This window comes from Aquarana catesbeiana, linkage group LG01 (genome assembly GCF_042186555.1).
Source record: "Aquarana catesbeiana isolate 2022-GZ linkage group LG01, ASM4218655v1, whole genome shotgun sequence".
Classification (NCBI taxonomy): domain Eukaryota; kingdom Metazoa; phylum Chordata; class Amphibia; order Anura; family Ranidae; genus Aquarana; species Aquarana catesbeiana.
Genome location: NC_133324.1, coordinates 246,465,495 through 246,484,437, shown reverse-complemented (window position 1 = coordinate 246,484,437; position 18,943 = coordinate 246,465,495). Strand labels below are relative to the sequence as shown.

The following is an 18,943-nucleotide window of genomic DNA, read 5'->3' as shown; positions in this document are numbered from 1 at the left end:
TGTTTGTCGATATTCTTGTTTGTTGTAATAGTGACTGTTTCTATCCTGAGACCTTTATGCCTGACCTGAATATAGCAGAGCCCATCCCCACAGACATCCTTCGTTAGATAGGTGAACTTGCCAAATACTTAGAATCCTGAATGTCTTATTTGCATGCAGAACACTTGGCAATGCGATAAGATTCAGTAGACTTGATGTAGAAGTGGTTAAGGCGGTGAAAAGGAATATTAGCTTTTCTCAGTCTTCATGTGTGCCTTGCAGGGCAAGGTACAGAAACTCACACAAAGATTAAATTATTTCACAGAAAGGGAGAAAAATAATGTGCAATAAAAATAGTCAAAAGGCGAAAGCCAGTGTTAATTTTGTCAGCAAATTTCGATTTGGTTTTAGTCTTAGGACTAAAATGGCATTTTCGTTTTTTAGTCTTCTGCTATTTGTTTTAGTTGTATTTAGTCGACTAAAATCTAGTACATTTTAGTAGACTAAAATAATTTTAAAGTCAATCTACTAAAAGCTAATGTGTTTAGTTAACCGGTTCAATACAGGGCAATTTCACCCCCTTCCTTCCCAGGCCAATTTTTAGTTTTCAGTGCTGTCGCATTTTAAACGTCAATTGCGCGGTCGTGCGACGTTGTACCCCAAAAAAGTTGACGTAATTTTTTCACCACAAATAGAGCTTTCTTTTGGTGGTATTTGATCGCCTCTGCGGTTTTTATTTTTTGCGCTATAAACAAAAGAAGAGCGACAATTTTGAAAAAAACACAATATTTTTTACTTTTTGCTATAATAAATATCCCAATTTTTTTTTTTAAAAAACAAATTTTTTCCTCAGTTTCGGCCAATACGTATTCTTCTACATATTTTTGGTAAAAAAAATCGCAATAAGCGTATATTGATTGGTTTGCGCAAAAGTTATAGCGTCTACAAAATACGGGATAGATTTATGGCATTTTTTAAAAAAATATATTTATTTATTTTTTTAGCGGCGATCGCGATTTTTTTTCGTGACTGCGACATTATGGCGGACACATCGGACACGTTTTACACATTTTTGGGACCATTCACATTTATACAGCGATCAAAGCTATAAAATTGCATTGACTACTGTGTAAATGTGACAGGCAGTGAAGGGGTTAAGCACTAGGGGGCGGGGAGGGGTTAAGTATGTTTCCTAGGGAATGATTCTAACTGAAGGGGGAGGGGACGCTCAAGGGGAGGAGACCGATCAGTGTTCCTCCGTTCTGGGAACACAGATCCCTCTCCTCAGAGCTGACAGGCTGTGGATCTGTGTGTTTACACACACAGATCCACATGCCGGCCCGGTTAACGGGCAATGGCGGGTGCCCGGCGGACATCGCAGATGCCGGGCACACGCACCGGGTCCCGAGTAACACGGCCAGCGCACGCGCGCGCGCCCCCTAGATGGGCAGGAATCCCAGGACGTCATATGACGTCCACCCAGGATGGGAGATCCCATCTGTGGACGTCATATGACTATGGCTGGGTATTGAAGTGGTTAAATAATGCATTATTTAAGCATTTCTCTAGAATTTCAAAACTCATTGTACACTCCTGGAGTATAAAAAAAAAACTAAAATCTAGTGGAACCAAGGGCCTTCAGAAGTCACCTAATTAGTAAATAAGTCCACCTGTGTGCAATTTATTCTCGATATAAACACAGCTGTTCTGTGAAGCTCTCAGAGGTTTGTTAGTGAACCTTAGTGAACAGACCGCATCATGAATGCCAAGGAACACACCAAACAGGTCAGAGATAAAGTTCTGGAGAACTGTAAAGCAGGGTTAGGTTCTAAAAAAATATTCCAAGCTTTAAACATCTCACGGAGCACTGTTCAATCCATCATCTGAAAATGGAAAGAGTATGGCACAACTGCAAACCTACCAAGACATGGCTGTCCACCTAAACTGAGAGGCCGGTTAAGGAGAGCTTTAATCAGAGAAGCAGCCAAGAGGCCCATGGTAACTCTGGAGGAGCTGCAGAGATCCACAGCTCAGGTGGGAGAATCTGTCCACAGGATAACTATTAGTCATGCACTCAACAAACCTGGTCTTTATAGAAGAGTGGCAAGAAGAAAGCCATTGTTATAAGAAAGCCATAAGAGGTCCAGTTTGCAGATTGCAAGAAGCCAGGTGGGGGACACAGAAAACATGTGGAAGAAGGTGCTCTGCTCATATAAAGCCAAAATTGAACTTTCTGGCCTAAAAGCAAAACGCTATTTGTGGCGGAAAATTAACACTGCCTGCACATCACACTGAACACACCATCCCCACTGTGAAACATGGTGGTGGCAGCATTATGTTGTGGGGATGCTTCTATTCAGCAGGGACAGCGAAGCTGTTCAGAATTGATGGGAAGATGGATGGAGCCAAATACAGGGCAAGAAGAAAACCTGTTTGAGTCTGCAAAAGACTTGAGACTGGGGCGGAGGTTCACCTTCCAGCAGGACAACGACCCCAAACATACATCCAGAGCTACAATGGAATGGATTAGATAAAAGTATTTTCATGTGTTAGCATTCCCCAGTCAAAGTCCAGACCTAAATCCAATTGAGAATCTGGCAAGATTTTAAAATTGTTGTTCAGATGCTCTCCATCCAATCTGACAGAGGTTGAGCTATTTTGCAAAGAAGAATGGGCAAAAATTTCACTCTCCTAGATGTGCAAAGCTGGTAGAGACCTACCCAAAACGACTTGCAGCTGTAAGTGCAGCGAAAGGTGGTTCTAGAAATTATTGACTCACAATGCACACCATAGTTTTCACATATTTATTTGTAAAAAAAAAAAATGAAACCCATTAATCTTTTTTCCTTCCACTTCACAATTATGTGTAACTTTGCATTGTTCTATCACATAAGATCCCAATAAAATACATTTACATTTTTGGTTGTAACATGACAAAATGTGGAAAATTTCAAGGGGTGTGTATACTATTTCAAGGCACTGTATGGTTTGAACAAACTATACAGACACAGATTTAGCCGATATATAGTGTCTTTACCCTGTAAACCCAAGTTTTGTTACAAAAATATTGCTTTTTTGAGTCCACACGGCTTCATTCCTTGCTATAAGTGCATGCTACTTTTCTGTTGATGAGAACAAGTAGCCCAAAGCCCATCCAAACACTGCAGTCAATTAAATCACTGTGTGGACAAATGCTTGCACGAGTAGGACATACCAAAGAGGAAGATCCAAAGCGTTAGACAATAGAAGTAATATAGTGGCAGCATTTAAAAAAACCACAGCAACAGCAGAACCACCCAGCTCTAGGGAGGAAGACTCTCCCTGACAGAAAGTGACTGTCGCGGACCCCCGTACTCAAGAAGAGTCTGCTGTATATGCTTCCTTTGTCCGGTACCAGCAGGATCCAAGGTCCCTTAGCCCACCCAGTCACTTGTCGAAGCATCAGTATAGGTTGGTAACAGACATAAGACTCTATTCAAACACAGGGACAAAGAGATATACACTCAGTGGACAACCCCCCCCCCCCGTTTATTTGCAGAACGACACAGGTCGGGGTAAACTTTACCTCCTCCAGTGACAAGAGGCACACAGGTGTATTCAACTTTTCTACAGTAGACCGCCTTATCAGCAGGGAGGGCTGTTGGAGGAATCCCCCCCCCCCCCCTTTACATAATTGACTGAGGGCGGGGTAAACTACATTCAATAACAAGAGACACACAGACAGCCTTTAGGAGTGGCTGCAGGAACCCCATCCCCCCCAGCATCTAATAGCTGACAGGGGTTTTATTAACATCATGTAAGCCAATCCACATAAGCATATATACAGTATCTCACAAAAGTGAGTACACCCCTCACATTTTTGTAAATATTTTATTATATCTTTTCATGTGACAACATTGAAGAAATGACACTTTGCTACAATGTAAAATAGTGAGTGTATAGCTTGTATAACTAAATTTGCTGTCCCCTCAAAGTAACTCAACACACAGCCATTAATGTCTAAATCACTGGTAACAATAGTGAGTACACCCTTAAGTGGAAATGTCCAAATTGGGCACAAAGTGTCAATATTTTGTGTGGCCACCATTATTTTCCAGCACTGCCGTAACCCTCTTGGGCATGGAGTTCACCAGAGCTTCACAGGTTGTCACTGGAGTCCTCTTCCACTGCCCCATGACGACATCACAGAGCTGGTGGATGTTTGAGACCTTGCACTTCTCCACCTTCCGTTTGAGGATGCCCCACAGATGCTCAATAGGGTTTAGGTCTGGAGACATGCTTGGCCAGTCCATCACTTTTACCCTCAGACTCAGTTTCTGAAGGGAGTGGATTATGCTCTGCTTCAGTATGTCACAGTACATGTTGGCATTCATGGTTCCCTCAATGAACTGTAGCTCCCCAGTGCCAGCAGCACTCATGAAGCCCCAGACCATGACACTCCCAGCAACATGCTTGACTGTAGGCAAGACACATTTGTCTTTGTGCTCCTCATCTGGTTGCCACCACACACGCGTGACACCATCTAAATCAAATGCGTTTATTTTGGTCTCATCAGACCACAGGACATGGTTCCAGTAATCCTTGTCCTTAGTCTGCTTGTCTTCAGCAAACTGTTTGCGGGTTTTCTTGTGCATCATCTTTAGAAGAGGCTTCCTTCTGGGACGACAGCCATGCAGACCAATTTTATGCAGTGTTTGGCGTATGGTCTGAGCACTGACAGGCTGACCCCCCACCCCTTCAACCTCTGCAGCAATGCTGGCAGCACTCATACGTCTATTTGCCAAAGACAACCTCTGGATATGACGCTGAGCACGTGCATTCAACTTCTTTGGTCGACCATGGCGAGGCCTGTTCTCAGTGGAACCTGTCCTGTTAAACCGCTGTATGGTCATGGCCACCGTGCAGCAGCTCAGTTTCAGGGTCTTGGCAATCTTCTTATAGCCTAGGCCATTTTTATGTAGAGCAACAATTCTTTTTTTCAGATCCTCAGTTTCAGGGTCTTGGCAATCTTCTTATAGCCTAGGCCATTTTTATGTAGAGCAACAATTCTTTTTTTCAGATCCTCAGAGAGTTCTTTGTCATAAGGTGCCATGTTGAACTTCCACTGAGCAGTATGAGATAGAGCGATAACACCACATTTAACACCCCTGCTCCCCATTCACCTGAGGCTTTGTAACACTAACGAGTCACATGACACCGGAGAGGGAAAATGGCTAATTGGGCCCAATTTGGACATTTTCACTCGGGTGTGTACTCACTTTTGTTGCCAACGGTTTAGATATTAATGGCTGTGTGTTGAGTCATTTTGAGGGAACAGCAAATTTAAACTGTTCTACAAGCTGTACACTCACTACTTTACATTGTAGCAAAGTGTAATTTCTTCAGTGTTGTCACGTGAAAAGATATAAAATATTTACAAAAATGTGAGGGGTGTATATATTTTTGGGAGATACTGTTCATCCCATAATAGGTTGCTCCCAAGGCAGACGAACAATGGGATACAGCCACACCTCAAATGATCTAGTAAAACAACAGTTTGAGACCAAGCTCATACAATATTCCAGCAGTTGGAAAGGTGGAATTCATTTATCTTTATATATTTCTTAAAGAAGATTGTTCAGAAATATTACCGTCCCAAGTGAAAGAGCCCCTTCATTCTTTCATCACAAACCACACAAACAAGACCCTGGAAAACAGGGGTAACACGAAATTCTTAGTCCGAGTTGGTGGTACGGTGAGTCGGGTTAATGCAGACCCGACTGGGGTTCTTGGTCACCCTGTGCCCCTAATAGACACAGAAGGGGCCGGGGGAGCCAGACAAGGAGTTTCCAGAGCTCTCTAAGGTAATCTGGGTTCCACAAGCCCCCCCGCCCCAAGTGACACCCATCAGACTGAGTCCAAAATTAATGCTCTGCGGTGAGCCATTGTTATTCTTTTACATGATGACACTACAGTCAATTATCAAATGGTTATGAAATGTATGATCTTGGGGCTGTCTGCTCTAGGTATCTTTACTTTTCCACTTTATTTGTATCTCGTGTAAAATTATTCCCATAAGATGTTGGACCAGACACCGTGTGTGGTCTTGTCTGGTGCATGGAGGCAAGTGTTAAAAGAATCTTTGATAAAGCAAGATCAATAGTAAACGTTTTCAAGTCTTCCATTCCGTTGCAACACTGAAGATATTGGAGCATTGTGGCCTTACTATTTCAAATGACTGTCCCATAGCTGATCAAGTAAAACTACTAGTACATTAAACATGATCAAAAGACTCCTCAAACTAAAAGGTTCGGTCTGCCAAATCACAAACATGGGATGGGACACAGCTTGCTCCCTAGTTAAATGGAAAAAGCTCACATCATTGCATGACCTACTGCTGCCTTTTGCGGAGCGGAACATATTAAAACCCTCCAGTGACACCATGTCCATGTCCCTGCCCTCTTTGATCTACTCTTTACTACTCAGCCACCTCCTAGGACTTTAAGCAGAACACTAGCAAACAAGACCATGCCACAATTGAACAGAAAATGAAAGAGAATGTGAACCAGCGTTTTGCTTCATTCATTCTTCGATCCAAGTAGCTGATGAAATGTTCTCACCAGTGCTTGCAGCAGCTGCTTGTTTTTTGTCAATTCTGCTGTCTGTTAAAAAACCCCTTGTTGATGTGACGGATGAGAATATTCAGGAATTGCTTCTCTTACTCCACACAGTCAGCTCCAAGTTGTCTCTCTATAATTTACTACATGTATGGCCCTTCCCAGGACTGGCCTTAGGCCTTTAGGCGCCCTGTGCTGTGCGAAAATTGACAGTGCCCCTTCAGTGACCACATGCCTCTATATATATTTTGGTAAGATAGTTCAATTCTGGGAAAGCAGCAGCTGGGAGATATTATGACATCACTCCCATTAAGATTCAGTGACTAAGTGCACAACATAACAAACAAACCGCTATTACTTCAGAATAACAAAAGGTATACAATCTGACTGCAAGAGTTTGTTAAATACCTGCAATGTACATAGATAAGGATGTTCTCAACAAAAGTGGAGTTATGTGTACTGTGCTTAATTTTGTATGAATTTCGGGATGAGTTGTCTTGTCCAGAATAGAGGCCTGTAATGCAGCCAAGTGCTCTGGACGGTGGTCTGAAGAGGCCTGTAATGCTGCATAGTGCACTGGATGGTGGTCTGAAGAGGACTGTAATGTTGCATAGTGCTCTGGACGGTGGTCTGAGAAGGCCTGTAATGCTGCACAGTGCTGGATGGTGGTCACAGGTCTGAGGGATGGCCTGTAATGCACAGTGCCCTGGGTGCCAGTGGTCAGGGGAGGCCTGTGTAATGCACACACAGTGCTGGATGGTGGTCTGAGGGGAGGCCTCAGGCCTGTAATTGTAATGTACTACACACTCAGTCTGCTCTGCTCTCTGCTCTGGACGTGGGCGCCTGGTTGCCGGTCGTCTTGTGAGTTGGGACTCGGGAGGCCTGGCTGGCTGTAATGCACAGTGCTGCTCTGATCTCTGGCAGTCCGGGTGCACACAGTTGCTTGCTGGAAGCGGAAGTTTTCGTTGACAAAATTAACACTGGTGACAGCATACTCAAAAGTACAAGTTACTAGAAAACACCATAGCTTATACACAGATGTAACCGCATTGTCGTTACCAGCGGTTCCTGCGCGCATTTGCTGGAGTGATGTCATCGGGGCTCCGGCCAATTACAGCGCCGGAGCCCGCGATACCCGGAAATAACTTCGGAAGACGTCGCCGGGTAGCGCAGTGTGCCGGGACTGCTGCGGGGGGCTTTGATGTAAGGCAGAGGTGTCCAAACTTTTTTCAAAGAGGGCCAGATTTGATTTAGTGAACACGCGCGAGGGCCGACCATTTTGCCTGACATTCTTTGAAACATTAAAATTCGGTCTAAGTGTGTTTGTCCGAGTACTAATACACTGCCCAACAAGAATTCTCCGGCCTTTGTGGCTGTGTGTGGTGAAGAGATGAGCTTGGGCTTGTTTGGATATACCTTATTTATCATCTTGTAACACGCACCTTCACTTTAAGAGGGAAGTTTCAGGAAAACATCTTAAATTTTAAATTAAGAACTGTGAAGCAAAATAAGGGTGCCCATCAATGCAGCCCCACTGTTGCCCTGAATGCAGCCCCCCCCGTTGCCCTGAATTCAGCACCCCCCAGCCCCCCCGTGCCCTGAATGCAGACTCACCATTGCCATCAGTGCAGCCTGATTCATGCCCATCTGCAGAATCGGAGGGGCCGGGACGAGCGCCGACAAATATACAGGAGAAACTCCTGTTTTCTCGGCAGCTTCTTTATTAGAAAGTCTTCGCAGGAGATGGGACTTCCTTTTACAGAGGCCGCCGTGTAAACAGGAAATACTCCTGTATGTAGGTCACTCATCCCGCCCCCTCTCTGTCCCCTCCAAGGCATCCAGCATGTATATATTTTGTGGCCCCCGGGACTCGCCGATTCGTGGGGGGGCCACAAAAGATATACATGTCAAAATTACCAGGCGGGCCGTCTGAAACGGGAACGTGGGCTGCGATTGGCTTTTGACATGCCTGATCTAATGTGATTATTTCGTAATGAGCTAGTATGCTATGCATGCTAGCTCATTATGCCTTTGTCTTGCAGTTTTTTTTTTTTAGTGGGTTTACAACCACTTTAACCGCTTGCCGCCCGTCATAAGACCGCCAAGCAGCGCGGCTCTCGTTCTGGGCGGGCGTCATATGACGTCTGTCCATTTAAACAGGGAATGCGCGCGATCGTGTGCGCGCATTCCTGTACCTTCGGTAGCGGCGTGTCACGGAGACGCCGCTCGCCACCGATGGGGGTGAACAGCCATTGGGTATGGCTGTTTACCACGTGATCGACCGTGATGAAGATCACAGATGGTACCGCCCCACTTTGCACAGCGCATGCGCGCGTTGGTGGCAGCGTGTTCCCGGGAACACTGCTTGTCACCGACGCTGGTAAACCGGCATTGGCCGACGGCTGTTTACCACGTGATCGGCTTTCATCCTTTCACAGCCGATCACTAAATGTAAACATAGTGCGGTAACGAGATGTTACCGGGTTCTCCTCCTCACACACCGATCGTGTGTGAGAAGGAGATTGGGGTAACATATCGATACCGCTTACAGTGTACACCAATCACACTGATTGCCCCCCCCCAATAAAGAGGACCTGTCACCACCCATCAAAGTATCTGTCACAGTCCATCTGAGTACCTGTCGCAGTCCATCTGAGTACCTGTCACAGTTCATCTGAATACCCCGAGTACCTGTCACCGCCCTTCAGAGTAGCCGAATACCAGTCACCAGCCCATCAGAGTACCCGAGTACCCGTCACCAGGCCATCAGGGTACCCGAGTACCTATCTGTAGCCCATCAGAATACCCAAGTACCTGTCACCATTCCATCAGAGTACCCGAGTACCTTTCTGCAGCTTATCAAGTTACCCGAGTACCTGTCTCCAGCCCATCAGAGTACCCGAGTACCTATTTGCAGCCCATGTCTCATAGAATATACGTTGGGGTGTTTGCTTTCCAAAATGGGGTCATTTTGTGGGTAATTCCACTGTCCTGGTGCTCAAGGACCTTCAAAAGTGTGATAGGTAGGAATGAAATGAGATGTGTAATTTATGCTCCTAGAATGCCTGAAGGTATTACTTCAATGTTGGGCCTCTGTATGTGGCCAGGCTGTGTAAAAGTCTCACAAATGTGGTATCGCCATACTCGGGGAAGAGTAGCAGAATGTATTTTGGGGTGTAATTTGTTGTATGCATATGCTGTGTGTGAGAAATAACCTGATAATATGACAATTTTGTAAAAAAAAAAAAAAAAACTTCATTTTGCAAAGAATTGTGGGAAAAAATTACAAAAACGCACCATGTTACTTAATACCTTGAAATGTCTACTTTCTAAAAAGGGGTCATTTGGGGGGTATTTGTATTTTCCTGACTTGTTAGTGTCACAAGAAATGAGATTCACCTGATGTACTGAAGCCTGTTCAGATGTGATCAATTTTCAGTGATTGGCACCATAGTTTGTAGACTCGATAACTTTCACAAAGACCAAATAAGACCAAATAATATACACTAATTTGGGTTATTTTTATGAAAGATATGTAGCAGTATAAATTTTGGCCAAAATTTATGAAGAAAAATTACTAATTAGCAAACTCTTATGACAAAAACAAAGAAAAAGGCATTTTTTCACGAAATGTACGGTCTTTTTTTATTTATAGCACAAAAAAATAAAAAAAAAGACTAGTGATTAAATACCACCAAAAGAAAGCTCTATTTGTGTGAAATAAAAGGACGCAAATTTCATATGAGTACAGTGTTGCATGACTGAGTAATTGTCATTCAAAGTGTGAGAGAGCTGAAAATTGGTCTTGTCAGGATAGGGGTGTAAGTGCACTGTATTGAGGTTAAGGACCAAGCAAATCTGTTTTTTTTTTTTTTTGTTTTTGCTAGAAAACCCCTCAAACATTATTATTATTAGTATTATTAATAACAATAATAATATATAAATATATATAATTTTTTTTTTTTCAGTCACCCTAGAGAATAAAATGGCATTTGTTGTAATACCGTATCACACCGTATTTGCACAGCGGTCTTACAAACGCAATTTTTTTGGAAGAAATGCACTCTTTTTAATGAATAAATAAGAAATCAGTAAAGTTAGCCCAATTTTTTTCTATATTGTGAAGATGATGTTACACCAAGTAAATTGATACTCAACATGTCATGCTTCAAAACTGCGCCCGTTGTGGCATTAAAAATTTCCATAGGCAAATTTTAAAAATTTCTGCAAGTCACCAGTTTTGAGTTAAAGGAGGTCTTTTCCTAGAATTATTGCTCTCGCTCTAAAGATCGCGGCGATACCTCACGTGTGGTTTGAACGCCATTTACATATGCAGGCGCGACTTGCGTATGCGTTCAATGATAAGGTATATACCGTATGTATAACACACACCCTAAGTTTAGGAGGGCATTTTAGGAAAAAAACTTGTAGGAGGGAAGTTTAAGGAAAAAAACTTACATTTAAATGCCCGTCAGTGCAGCCTTATCAGTGTCCATCTGCAGCCTTGTCCATCATTGCAGACTGATCGGTGTCTATTTGCAGCCTTGCCCAGTGCCGTTTGCAGCATGCAACTGTTTAAATTTGCCGCCGCCTAGATAGACCGAGCCTGTGTACTCGGCTCGTCTCGCCTCGCCTCACATTCCCGCCCAGCTCCTATGATGGACATAACACAGGTCCAATGGTGGGACTGCGAGCCGAGCCGAGTACACAGTACACTCGGCTCGGTCTTTTTCAGCAGCGCTCGCTCCTCATCCTCTGAGACGGCAGGGAGGCGTGACTGCGAGTGGAGCCGAGCACTCGGCTCGGTTTTTTTCGACGGCGCTCGGTCTTTTTCGGCGGCGCATGCGCTTCTTCGGCTCACAGACAGTGGGGATCGGCGTATAACACGCACCCACGATTTCCCCCTGATTTTAAGGGGAAAAAAGTGCATGTTATACGCTGATAAATATGGTATATATTCCTGTGCTACCATGTGAGTATAAAAAAATATATATATAACTGCTGCAAGCACCAAATAAGGGTCAATCTATACCCATATACAGAAATATTAAACAAATGGGGGTTGGTGCTGCACTGTTCAAACACAGAAAACCAAGTAATCCGAATATTATATCAAGAAGCAATGTGCTGCTAAAGGTAGTACACATGCAAATGGATAAATAAACAAAAAAAAATAAATAGTGTAAACACAATATACTAAGTGCAGAGTGTAAAATAATGTTAAATAAGTGCTGAACAATGAAATGATTCTTCTGTAAATAAAGATATGTGCAAGTTCAATTGACTGTGCAAAATGCAAATGAACTGTGCAAAACTGACAATATAGTCTTTTTGTGCAAAGTGCAAAAACTGAGCAATACAGTCTTGTCGTCTTGTGCAAAAAACATCAAAGTGCAAAAGGTGCCAAAGAGCAATTATCTCCTATTCATGCAAACCACACACACTAGTGGAAATGGCCTCTTACCTTGCGGTAATGTAACCGCATGTGTATAAAAATCTGTGTCGTTTGCTTCTTTCTTACACAGTAATCCTGGGCCAATGGTATGGATCTAAAGTTGTTTTTGTCTCTCAGTGGATGCAGGGATAGTATTGGACAGCAAAAAAAGGGGGTTCCAGGTCGTGTAGTATGTAAAATCAAGTGCTTTTATTACATAATCAACAATGAAGGTACTTACATTAGATTAAAAATAATGAACACAACTCCACGAGCAGCAAGCTTGTTTGCCAACATCTATTCCGGTGCCCTTCCGTCCCTATGCGTGGCGTCGTGTGTGTGTGTGTATATGTGTATGTGTATATATATATATATATATATATATATATATATATATATATATATATATATATACATTCCCTTTAAAAAAAAAGTTTGGATCACGTTTATTCCTATTACAAGGAATGTAAACATCAAAAATTTTTTTTTTTTTTTAATCCAATAAAAAAAAATTGCCCCTTTAGGAGGCCATTGGGCGTAAGTGACGTTTGACCGTCGCTTCCGTCGTCCAATGGCACAGAGTCGAGTGGGGGCCATCATTCCCTCACTTAACTTCCTGTCCATCGGGGAAAGGATCGGATCATCTCTGCCACTACCAACAGCTTCGGTAAGTGGCGGAGATGAGCGAGACTTGGTGGGGTGGGTGCACCTCTCCCGCTGCCGATCAAAGTGATCTTGCGGCAAAAACGTTGTGGAGACCACTTTTATCCTAAAGTGGACCACCCACAGTGAATAAACAATGGTATTTAACCTCAAAGTAGTGACGTATATCCATGGTGGGCGGTCCAGAAGTGTTTAAAGGTAAAGGTCTTTTTGACCCTGGATCTCTCAATAAAGATGACCTATCTTGCTTATTTCTTATTTCAAGGGATATTTTCATTCATTGTAAAATGATTAAAAGTGATAAAAAAAATAAAGTGACAGTGTAAAAATAAAAAGTAAAATAAATAAAACATTTTTTTTTTTTTTAAAGCTCACCGTTGTTCTGTGCTCGCGCACAGCAACGAACGCATAAGTCACGCCCACATATGTAAACCGTGTTCAAATCACACATGTGAGGTATCGCCGTGATCGCTAGAGTGAGAGCAATAATTCTAGCACTGGACCTCCTCTGTAACTCTAACCAGGTAACCTGTAAATATTTTTAAAACATCGCCTATGGAGATTAAGTACCCTAGTTTGTCGCTATCCCACGATCGTGCGCAATTTTAAGGCATGACACATTGGGTATCTATTTACTCGGTGTAACATCATCTTTCACATTATATAAAAAAATTGGGCTAACTTTGTTTTGCTTTGTTCTTTTAATTTAAAAAAGTGTATTTTTTTCCCAAAAAATTGTGTTTGAAAGACCATTTTATTTTCCAGGGTGCAGCTTAAAAAAAATAAAATGTTTGGGGGTTCTAAGTAATTTTCTAGCAAAAAATTCCAGAAAAAGCCCTGTCTTAAAGTGGTGAATAACTGCCTAATGACAGTTATTAAAATACAAATAAATAAGTGAAAGTGAAATTTTAGGATAGGCTCGTTTGACTGTGCTTCTCCTGTAGATCACAGGAGGGCAGTTCGTTTTTCACTTCTGTGAACCGTTTTCAGCTGATAGTAGGCTAAAGCCGCATTCGGCTGACGTCACAGAGCTGGTCAAGGCTCGGGAAAGATCATGGCCATATGGTCGGGATCCACCCATGTGCCTGGACCAGCACCCGGCTCAGCCTTGCAGCGAGCCACTGAGATTCTGAACTGGCCGGTCCTGCCCACTGCACAGCCCAGTGCTCCAGTAAGCAGGGGGGGGGGGGGCATAGCAGAGAGCAGGTGACTGACAGTCACCAGCTCTCTGCTCAGGGAGCTCTGAGAACTGCGCAATCTGCGGTGTTTGATCGCTTGGTTCTCAGTGTTGGAGCCAGCGGTTCAAGTTCGGCTAAATGTTCTTGACACATGCCTCTGTTGGGGTGTCAGAATCTTTGTCAAGTGCCTAAAAGCAAAGTTTAGTTCCCAAAGGCCAAGAGCAGTACAAGTTCAGTGATAGGTCTAAAGAAAGTGTTTGTTTACATTACCTTGTCTTTTGACCTTGTCAGAAACCATGAATCAGACTGAGACAGAAGTACAGTTAAATCACACTTGTTTAATAATAATAATAATAAGGTAAACAGTAAATGTAGTCAAAACATACCCAGAGTTCAGGAACCGGAACGAATAGTCAGACAAGCCAAAACGTCAGGGAGCCAGAGATGAGTGTAGTAGAACAGCAAGCAGGATCTGGAGCCAGAAGGAATATCAGCCAAGCAAGTCTTTAACAGGAAAACAGAAGAGCATCTCCAGAGATGTGACCAAGGCGAAGGCAGAGATCATCTGGGCTGGGCGGCTTAAGTAGGCAGGACTGACTAGCAGGATATCGTCAACAGGTGAGTCACTGTGGAGAGAAAGGCGCTGGCAATTAGCCGACAGCTCAGCTGTTGGCCAGCTTTTAGAAGAAAGAGCTGAGCCCAGCCCTGACAGACCTTCACCTCTACCTTGCCAATATCACTAGGAGTGAGTACCAGAGGCTAGTCCGTTCTTTCACCTTGCTTGTGCAGAAAGAAGTGTCCAACCAGTAATTTTGGATTAATCTCTGGGCCCTTGTCAGGGTCTTGGAGACTGAAGAAGTCCATAGTTGTTATTTCTTCTACATGATCCGCAGGAACTCTAGACCTCTTGACCAGGAAGAATCTGCAAAGGCACTTGTGAACACTGGCCGGGTGCAATAAAGTGCCATTGTGCAGGCTTGAAGGATTTCCTAATCCTTTCTGCTCATCTGCTGATGTAGACGTAGAAGCGTTTTGTCTGTATATGTAGCACAGAACAACTTTCTTTGTAGAATTTGACATCATCTACATGAATGTCCAGTTCATGCAGTCTGTTTCCACAGCTATCACAGTCCCACAAAGAGTAAGCCTAAAAATTGTATGCTTGAGCTTAGGTGTCAACTTGTTGCCAAAAAGAAACCCAACATAGGTCTGATGACAGGAGTCTATCACCCTGAGGTAGAAAACAGCTGCTATGTGTGAAAATGTGAATCTCCTTTCTCTGACTTGTAGCTAGGGAAACAGAAATGTAGCAACGTGGTATGTGAATCCCTTGTAAAGCATTTAGAGATTGATTCCAGGAGACCCATTTTGATTGCTTGTCAGTTGGTAGCAAAAAGTCAGAATCCTTAGTAGTCTCTGATAACCGTCTAGTTTTGCTTTGTGTGGTGATGGGAGCTGCGAACTCTAGTGGATCATATAGGCTGTTCACCAATGTTTTGGTTAATGGTTTGTCTGTAGAGCTGACTTGAAAACCAAATGGGTCTTCCACTGTAATAAGATGAAGCTGCGAACCTGCTCTTCGGAAACCAAAAAAGTGTACCGAATACATTTTTGACAATTGCTGCCACAAGAGGCAAAAAAGCAATTTGACAGTTATACAGAAAACCTCTAGAAGATACAGCGCTATCCACCCAGCTAACATAAATTTTGCATAACCGAAAGGAAAGAAAGATTCACCTGTTTACAGTGTGTAGTTATTAAAATCATTCAACATTTTCATTTTTTTTTTTAGATCTTTTAAAAAGAGAGATTTTTGAGACCAATTTAAAAATGTTTGAAGCAATCTCTAGTTTACAGGTAAGGCCTCATATATCATATTAAGTTATATTATATACTGGTATGTTATAATGCTAGGTCAATATGTTCTAATATTTTGGTAACCTGTTTTCTTGGAGGGAACACACCAGCTCTTTGGGAATACACATTTTGAAAAACAAACAGTAATTGCCATATTTTGAACAGTGCTGTTAGTAAAGCACAAAAAAGTAGTGTTCACTTGGTAATATTAGTTGCTGTGTTATACTTATTTTGATTTAAAAAAAAAAAAAAGGATTGGCGTCGTGGTATTTATCATAAATACATTTTTTTGCCTAATTAAAGTGTTACTAAACCCACAACAGTAAAAATCAGTCTGTATATGCAGCATAGCATGTTTGTTGGACCCCTTTCACACTGGGGCATTTTTCAGGCGCTTTTGAGCTAAAAATAGCACCTGTAAAGCGCCTAAAAAAAAATACCTCCCCTGCAGTCTGTGTGCTTTCACACTGAGGCGATGCACTGGCAGGACTTTAAAAAAAGGCTTGCAAGCAGCATCTTTGGAGCGGTGAAGGAGCGGTGTATACATCGCTCTTCTACTGCTTCTGCCCATTGAAATGAATGGGCACTGCTGCTGAAGCGCCTGCAAAGTGGCAGTGGTGCTACACGGGGCATTTAACCCCTTCATCGGCCGCTAGCGGGGGTTAAAAGTGCCCCGCTAGCGGCCGAATAGTGCAGCTAAAGCTAGCAGCGTTTTACCGTCCACTCCAGTGTGAAAGCAGCCTTATACTTACTGTGTAACTTAAGGGGTAATCCTCTGCATTGTGTAAAAAGGCTGTTTTTATTCTGTATGAATAGATCCTCCCCCTCTCCTGCACTGTCTATCTGGGGAAGGCCAGCTAACACAGGCAGGGTAGCCGACCTGCACATGCTCAGTTGTGTCTTTTATGCTGGAGAGAACATTTACTTGTTCTCAGAGCTAGCCAGGTCACATAATGTTGACATCACACATGTGGGCGTGTGTACAGGCTGTAGTGGAAATCTCCTCCTACCTGAACTCTCAGCACTGGAGAAACTATGCAGTTATCATGTAGCAGTGGTATACAGATCATCCAAAAAGGTGTATATAGTGGCAGTATTTTTTTTTTTTACAATACCATTATACAGAAGGGACATAGTCAAATTATCCACAATGGCATTACATCAGTGGTCTCCAAACTGAGGCCCAGGGGCCAGATGCGGCCCTTTGCTTGCCATTATCTGGCCCCTGAGGAACTATTCTCCCACTTATATGAGACACTTATATGCCAACTGACATTAAATCAACAATGAGGCACCATTTCTCTCATTGACACCAACAATTGGCCTCCCAGTGATACCAATAATGGGGCACTATTCCTCCAGCTTATAACAAATGTGGCGATGTTTATTCCCACTGATGCCAGGAACATTTCCACTCCTGCTGGCCACTGCCTGGCCCTCCTAAAGTCTGAGGGACAATAAACTGGCCCTTTGTTTAGAAAATTTGGAGACCTCTGCATTACATCAACTAGGAACAATATAAATAAGAAATTTGGCTTCAGGGAAAGTGCTCAACGTCACACAGAGCATGTACGCATAACCACTGAGGCACATCTGTGTAGGAATATATCAAGTCCTGAAACCCTCAACCAGGCCATCCATCCCAACCCCTTCTACCAATGTTGGCCAGCTAATCAGATGTCCAGGAAGAACATACCTTGTCAAACTTCCATGGGCAACCCCGGTTAATATATGTAATTTTATACATAGGGAAGGCAGTGTCCACCATAGCCTCCCAGGAAGAAAGTACAGGTGCAGATTGGGACAGCCATTTCATAAAGATTTCTTTTTTCACATAATAAAGGAGATGGCCTATTAATAACTTAGTATGGTGTGATCTCTGTTCATCATCTGTGATACCCAATAATGCAAGAGACGGGTTAATCGGGAGTGCCAACTGTAATTTCACATTCAGTACTTCAAATACCTCCACCCAGAATTTTGCAACATAGAAGCATTCCCAGAACATGTTAAGGTAAGAACCAGGGGATACTTTACAGCGAGGACATGCCAGATCTCTATTGGGAAAGATTCTATGCAACCTAGCAGAAGTGTAGTATACTCGGTGTAGAAATTGAACTTGCATAAGCTTGTCTTTGGAGGGAATCACCAGTTTGGGACCCTGTTCTAAACAATCCTCCCAGTCCTCTATCTAAAGATGGATGATCCTTCTGCTAATAGTCAAACAACCTGTCAACCTTGGGTGAATCTACTATAAGCAGCAGAGCACTATATAGAGTGGAGAGTGTTTTTTCCAGTTCTCCTGGGGTCAGTAACTCCTCAATGGGGCTAGCTTGGAGGCTAGGCGGCTGCAGGAATTGTGCCCTATAGGCATGTCTGAGCTAAAAATACCGGAACCCCATCCAACCAGGTAGATGAAACCTCAGAGACAGTTGAGAATATGACATTAGGGAGCCCGCTTGAACAATATCTTGTAGGGTTTTAATTCCAAAGTGTGCCCCCACCTGCAGGGCAGGGACAGTGTGCAGGTGAGGCAATGTCGGGTTGAGCCACTGACAGCTGATTTGGTAGACTAAAGCGGCGGACAGCAGCCCCCCACACCCTCCAAGTGGCACTTGTTGGTGATGGAACATGGCTATAGGCCCTCGGTCCCCAGTAGATAAAGTTCCTGAGATCGGACAGGGAACCCAGGAAAGCCGCCTGCAGACACGTAGCCGCATTAGCCCTGGAACCCTGAAACCACCAGTATACTGACACCAACATCGCTGCCCAGAAATAGACTTGAAAATTGGGTAGCGCCAACCCCCTCAACCTGGTAGGAAGACACAAAGTGGATTTGGCTAGACGGGGAGCGGCGCCATTCCAAATGAAAGATCCCACACAGCACTCTATTGTAAGAAAGGACCTGGGGACCCAAAGCGGACAGTTCCGGAATATGTAGTTAAATTTAGGAAGGAGCACTATTTTCACAAGGTTTGTCCTACCTAACAGATTCAGGGGACGGTTAGACCATGATTTGCATTTCTCCTTAAGCATAGATAAGGGGAGGAGATTACGGTCATGGAATCCCGCAGTATTTTGAGTAATCTGTATCCCCAAGTATCTAAATTTCTCTACCCAACTCAGCTGAGAAGGGGAACCCAGTTGCACTGCCTGCGCGTCTATAGGAAAAAGGATGGAGTTGGTCCAGTTAATCCCGATGCCTGAACGTGTCAAAGAGCCGCAGCGCTGCCAGG

General features: G+C 43.4%; 1 protein-coding gene across 1 annotated transcript in view; it reads left to right on the top strand.

Annotated features, from left to right (window-relative positions):
* KNTC1 (kinetochore associated 1) overlaps nucleotides 1-18,943 on the top strand; it is a 521,537-nt gene that overhangs the window by 216,933 nt on the left and 285,661 nt on the right. Inside the window, exon 33 of the mRNA XM_073627545.1 lies at nucleotides 15,643-15,707. Within this exon, the coding sequence (XP_073483646.1) occupies nucleotides 15,643-15,707 (65 nt within the window). The remainder of the gene's footprint in view (nucleotides 1-15,642; nucleotides 15,708-18,943) is intronic.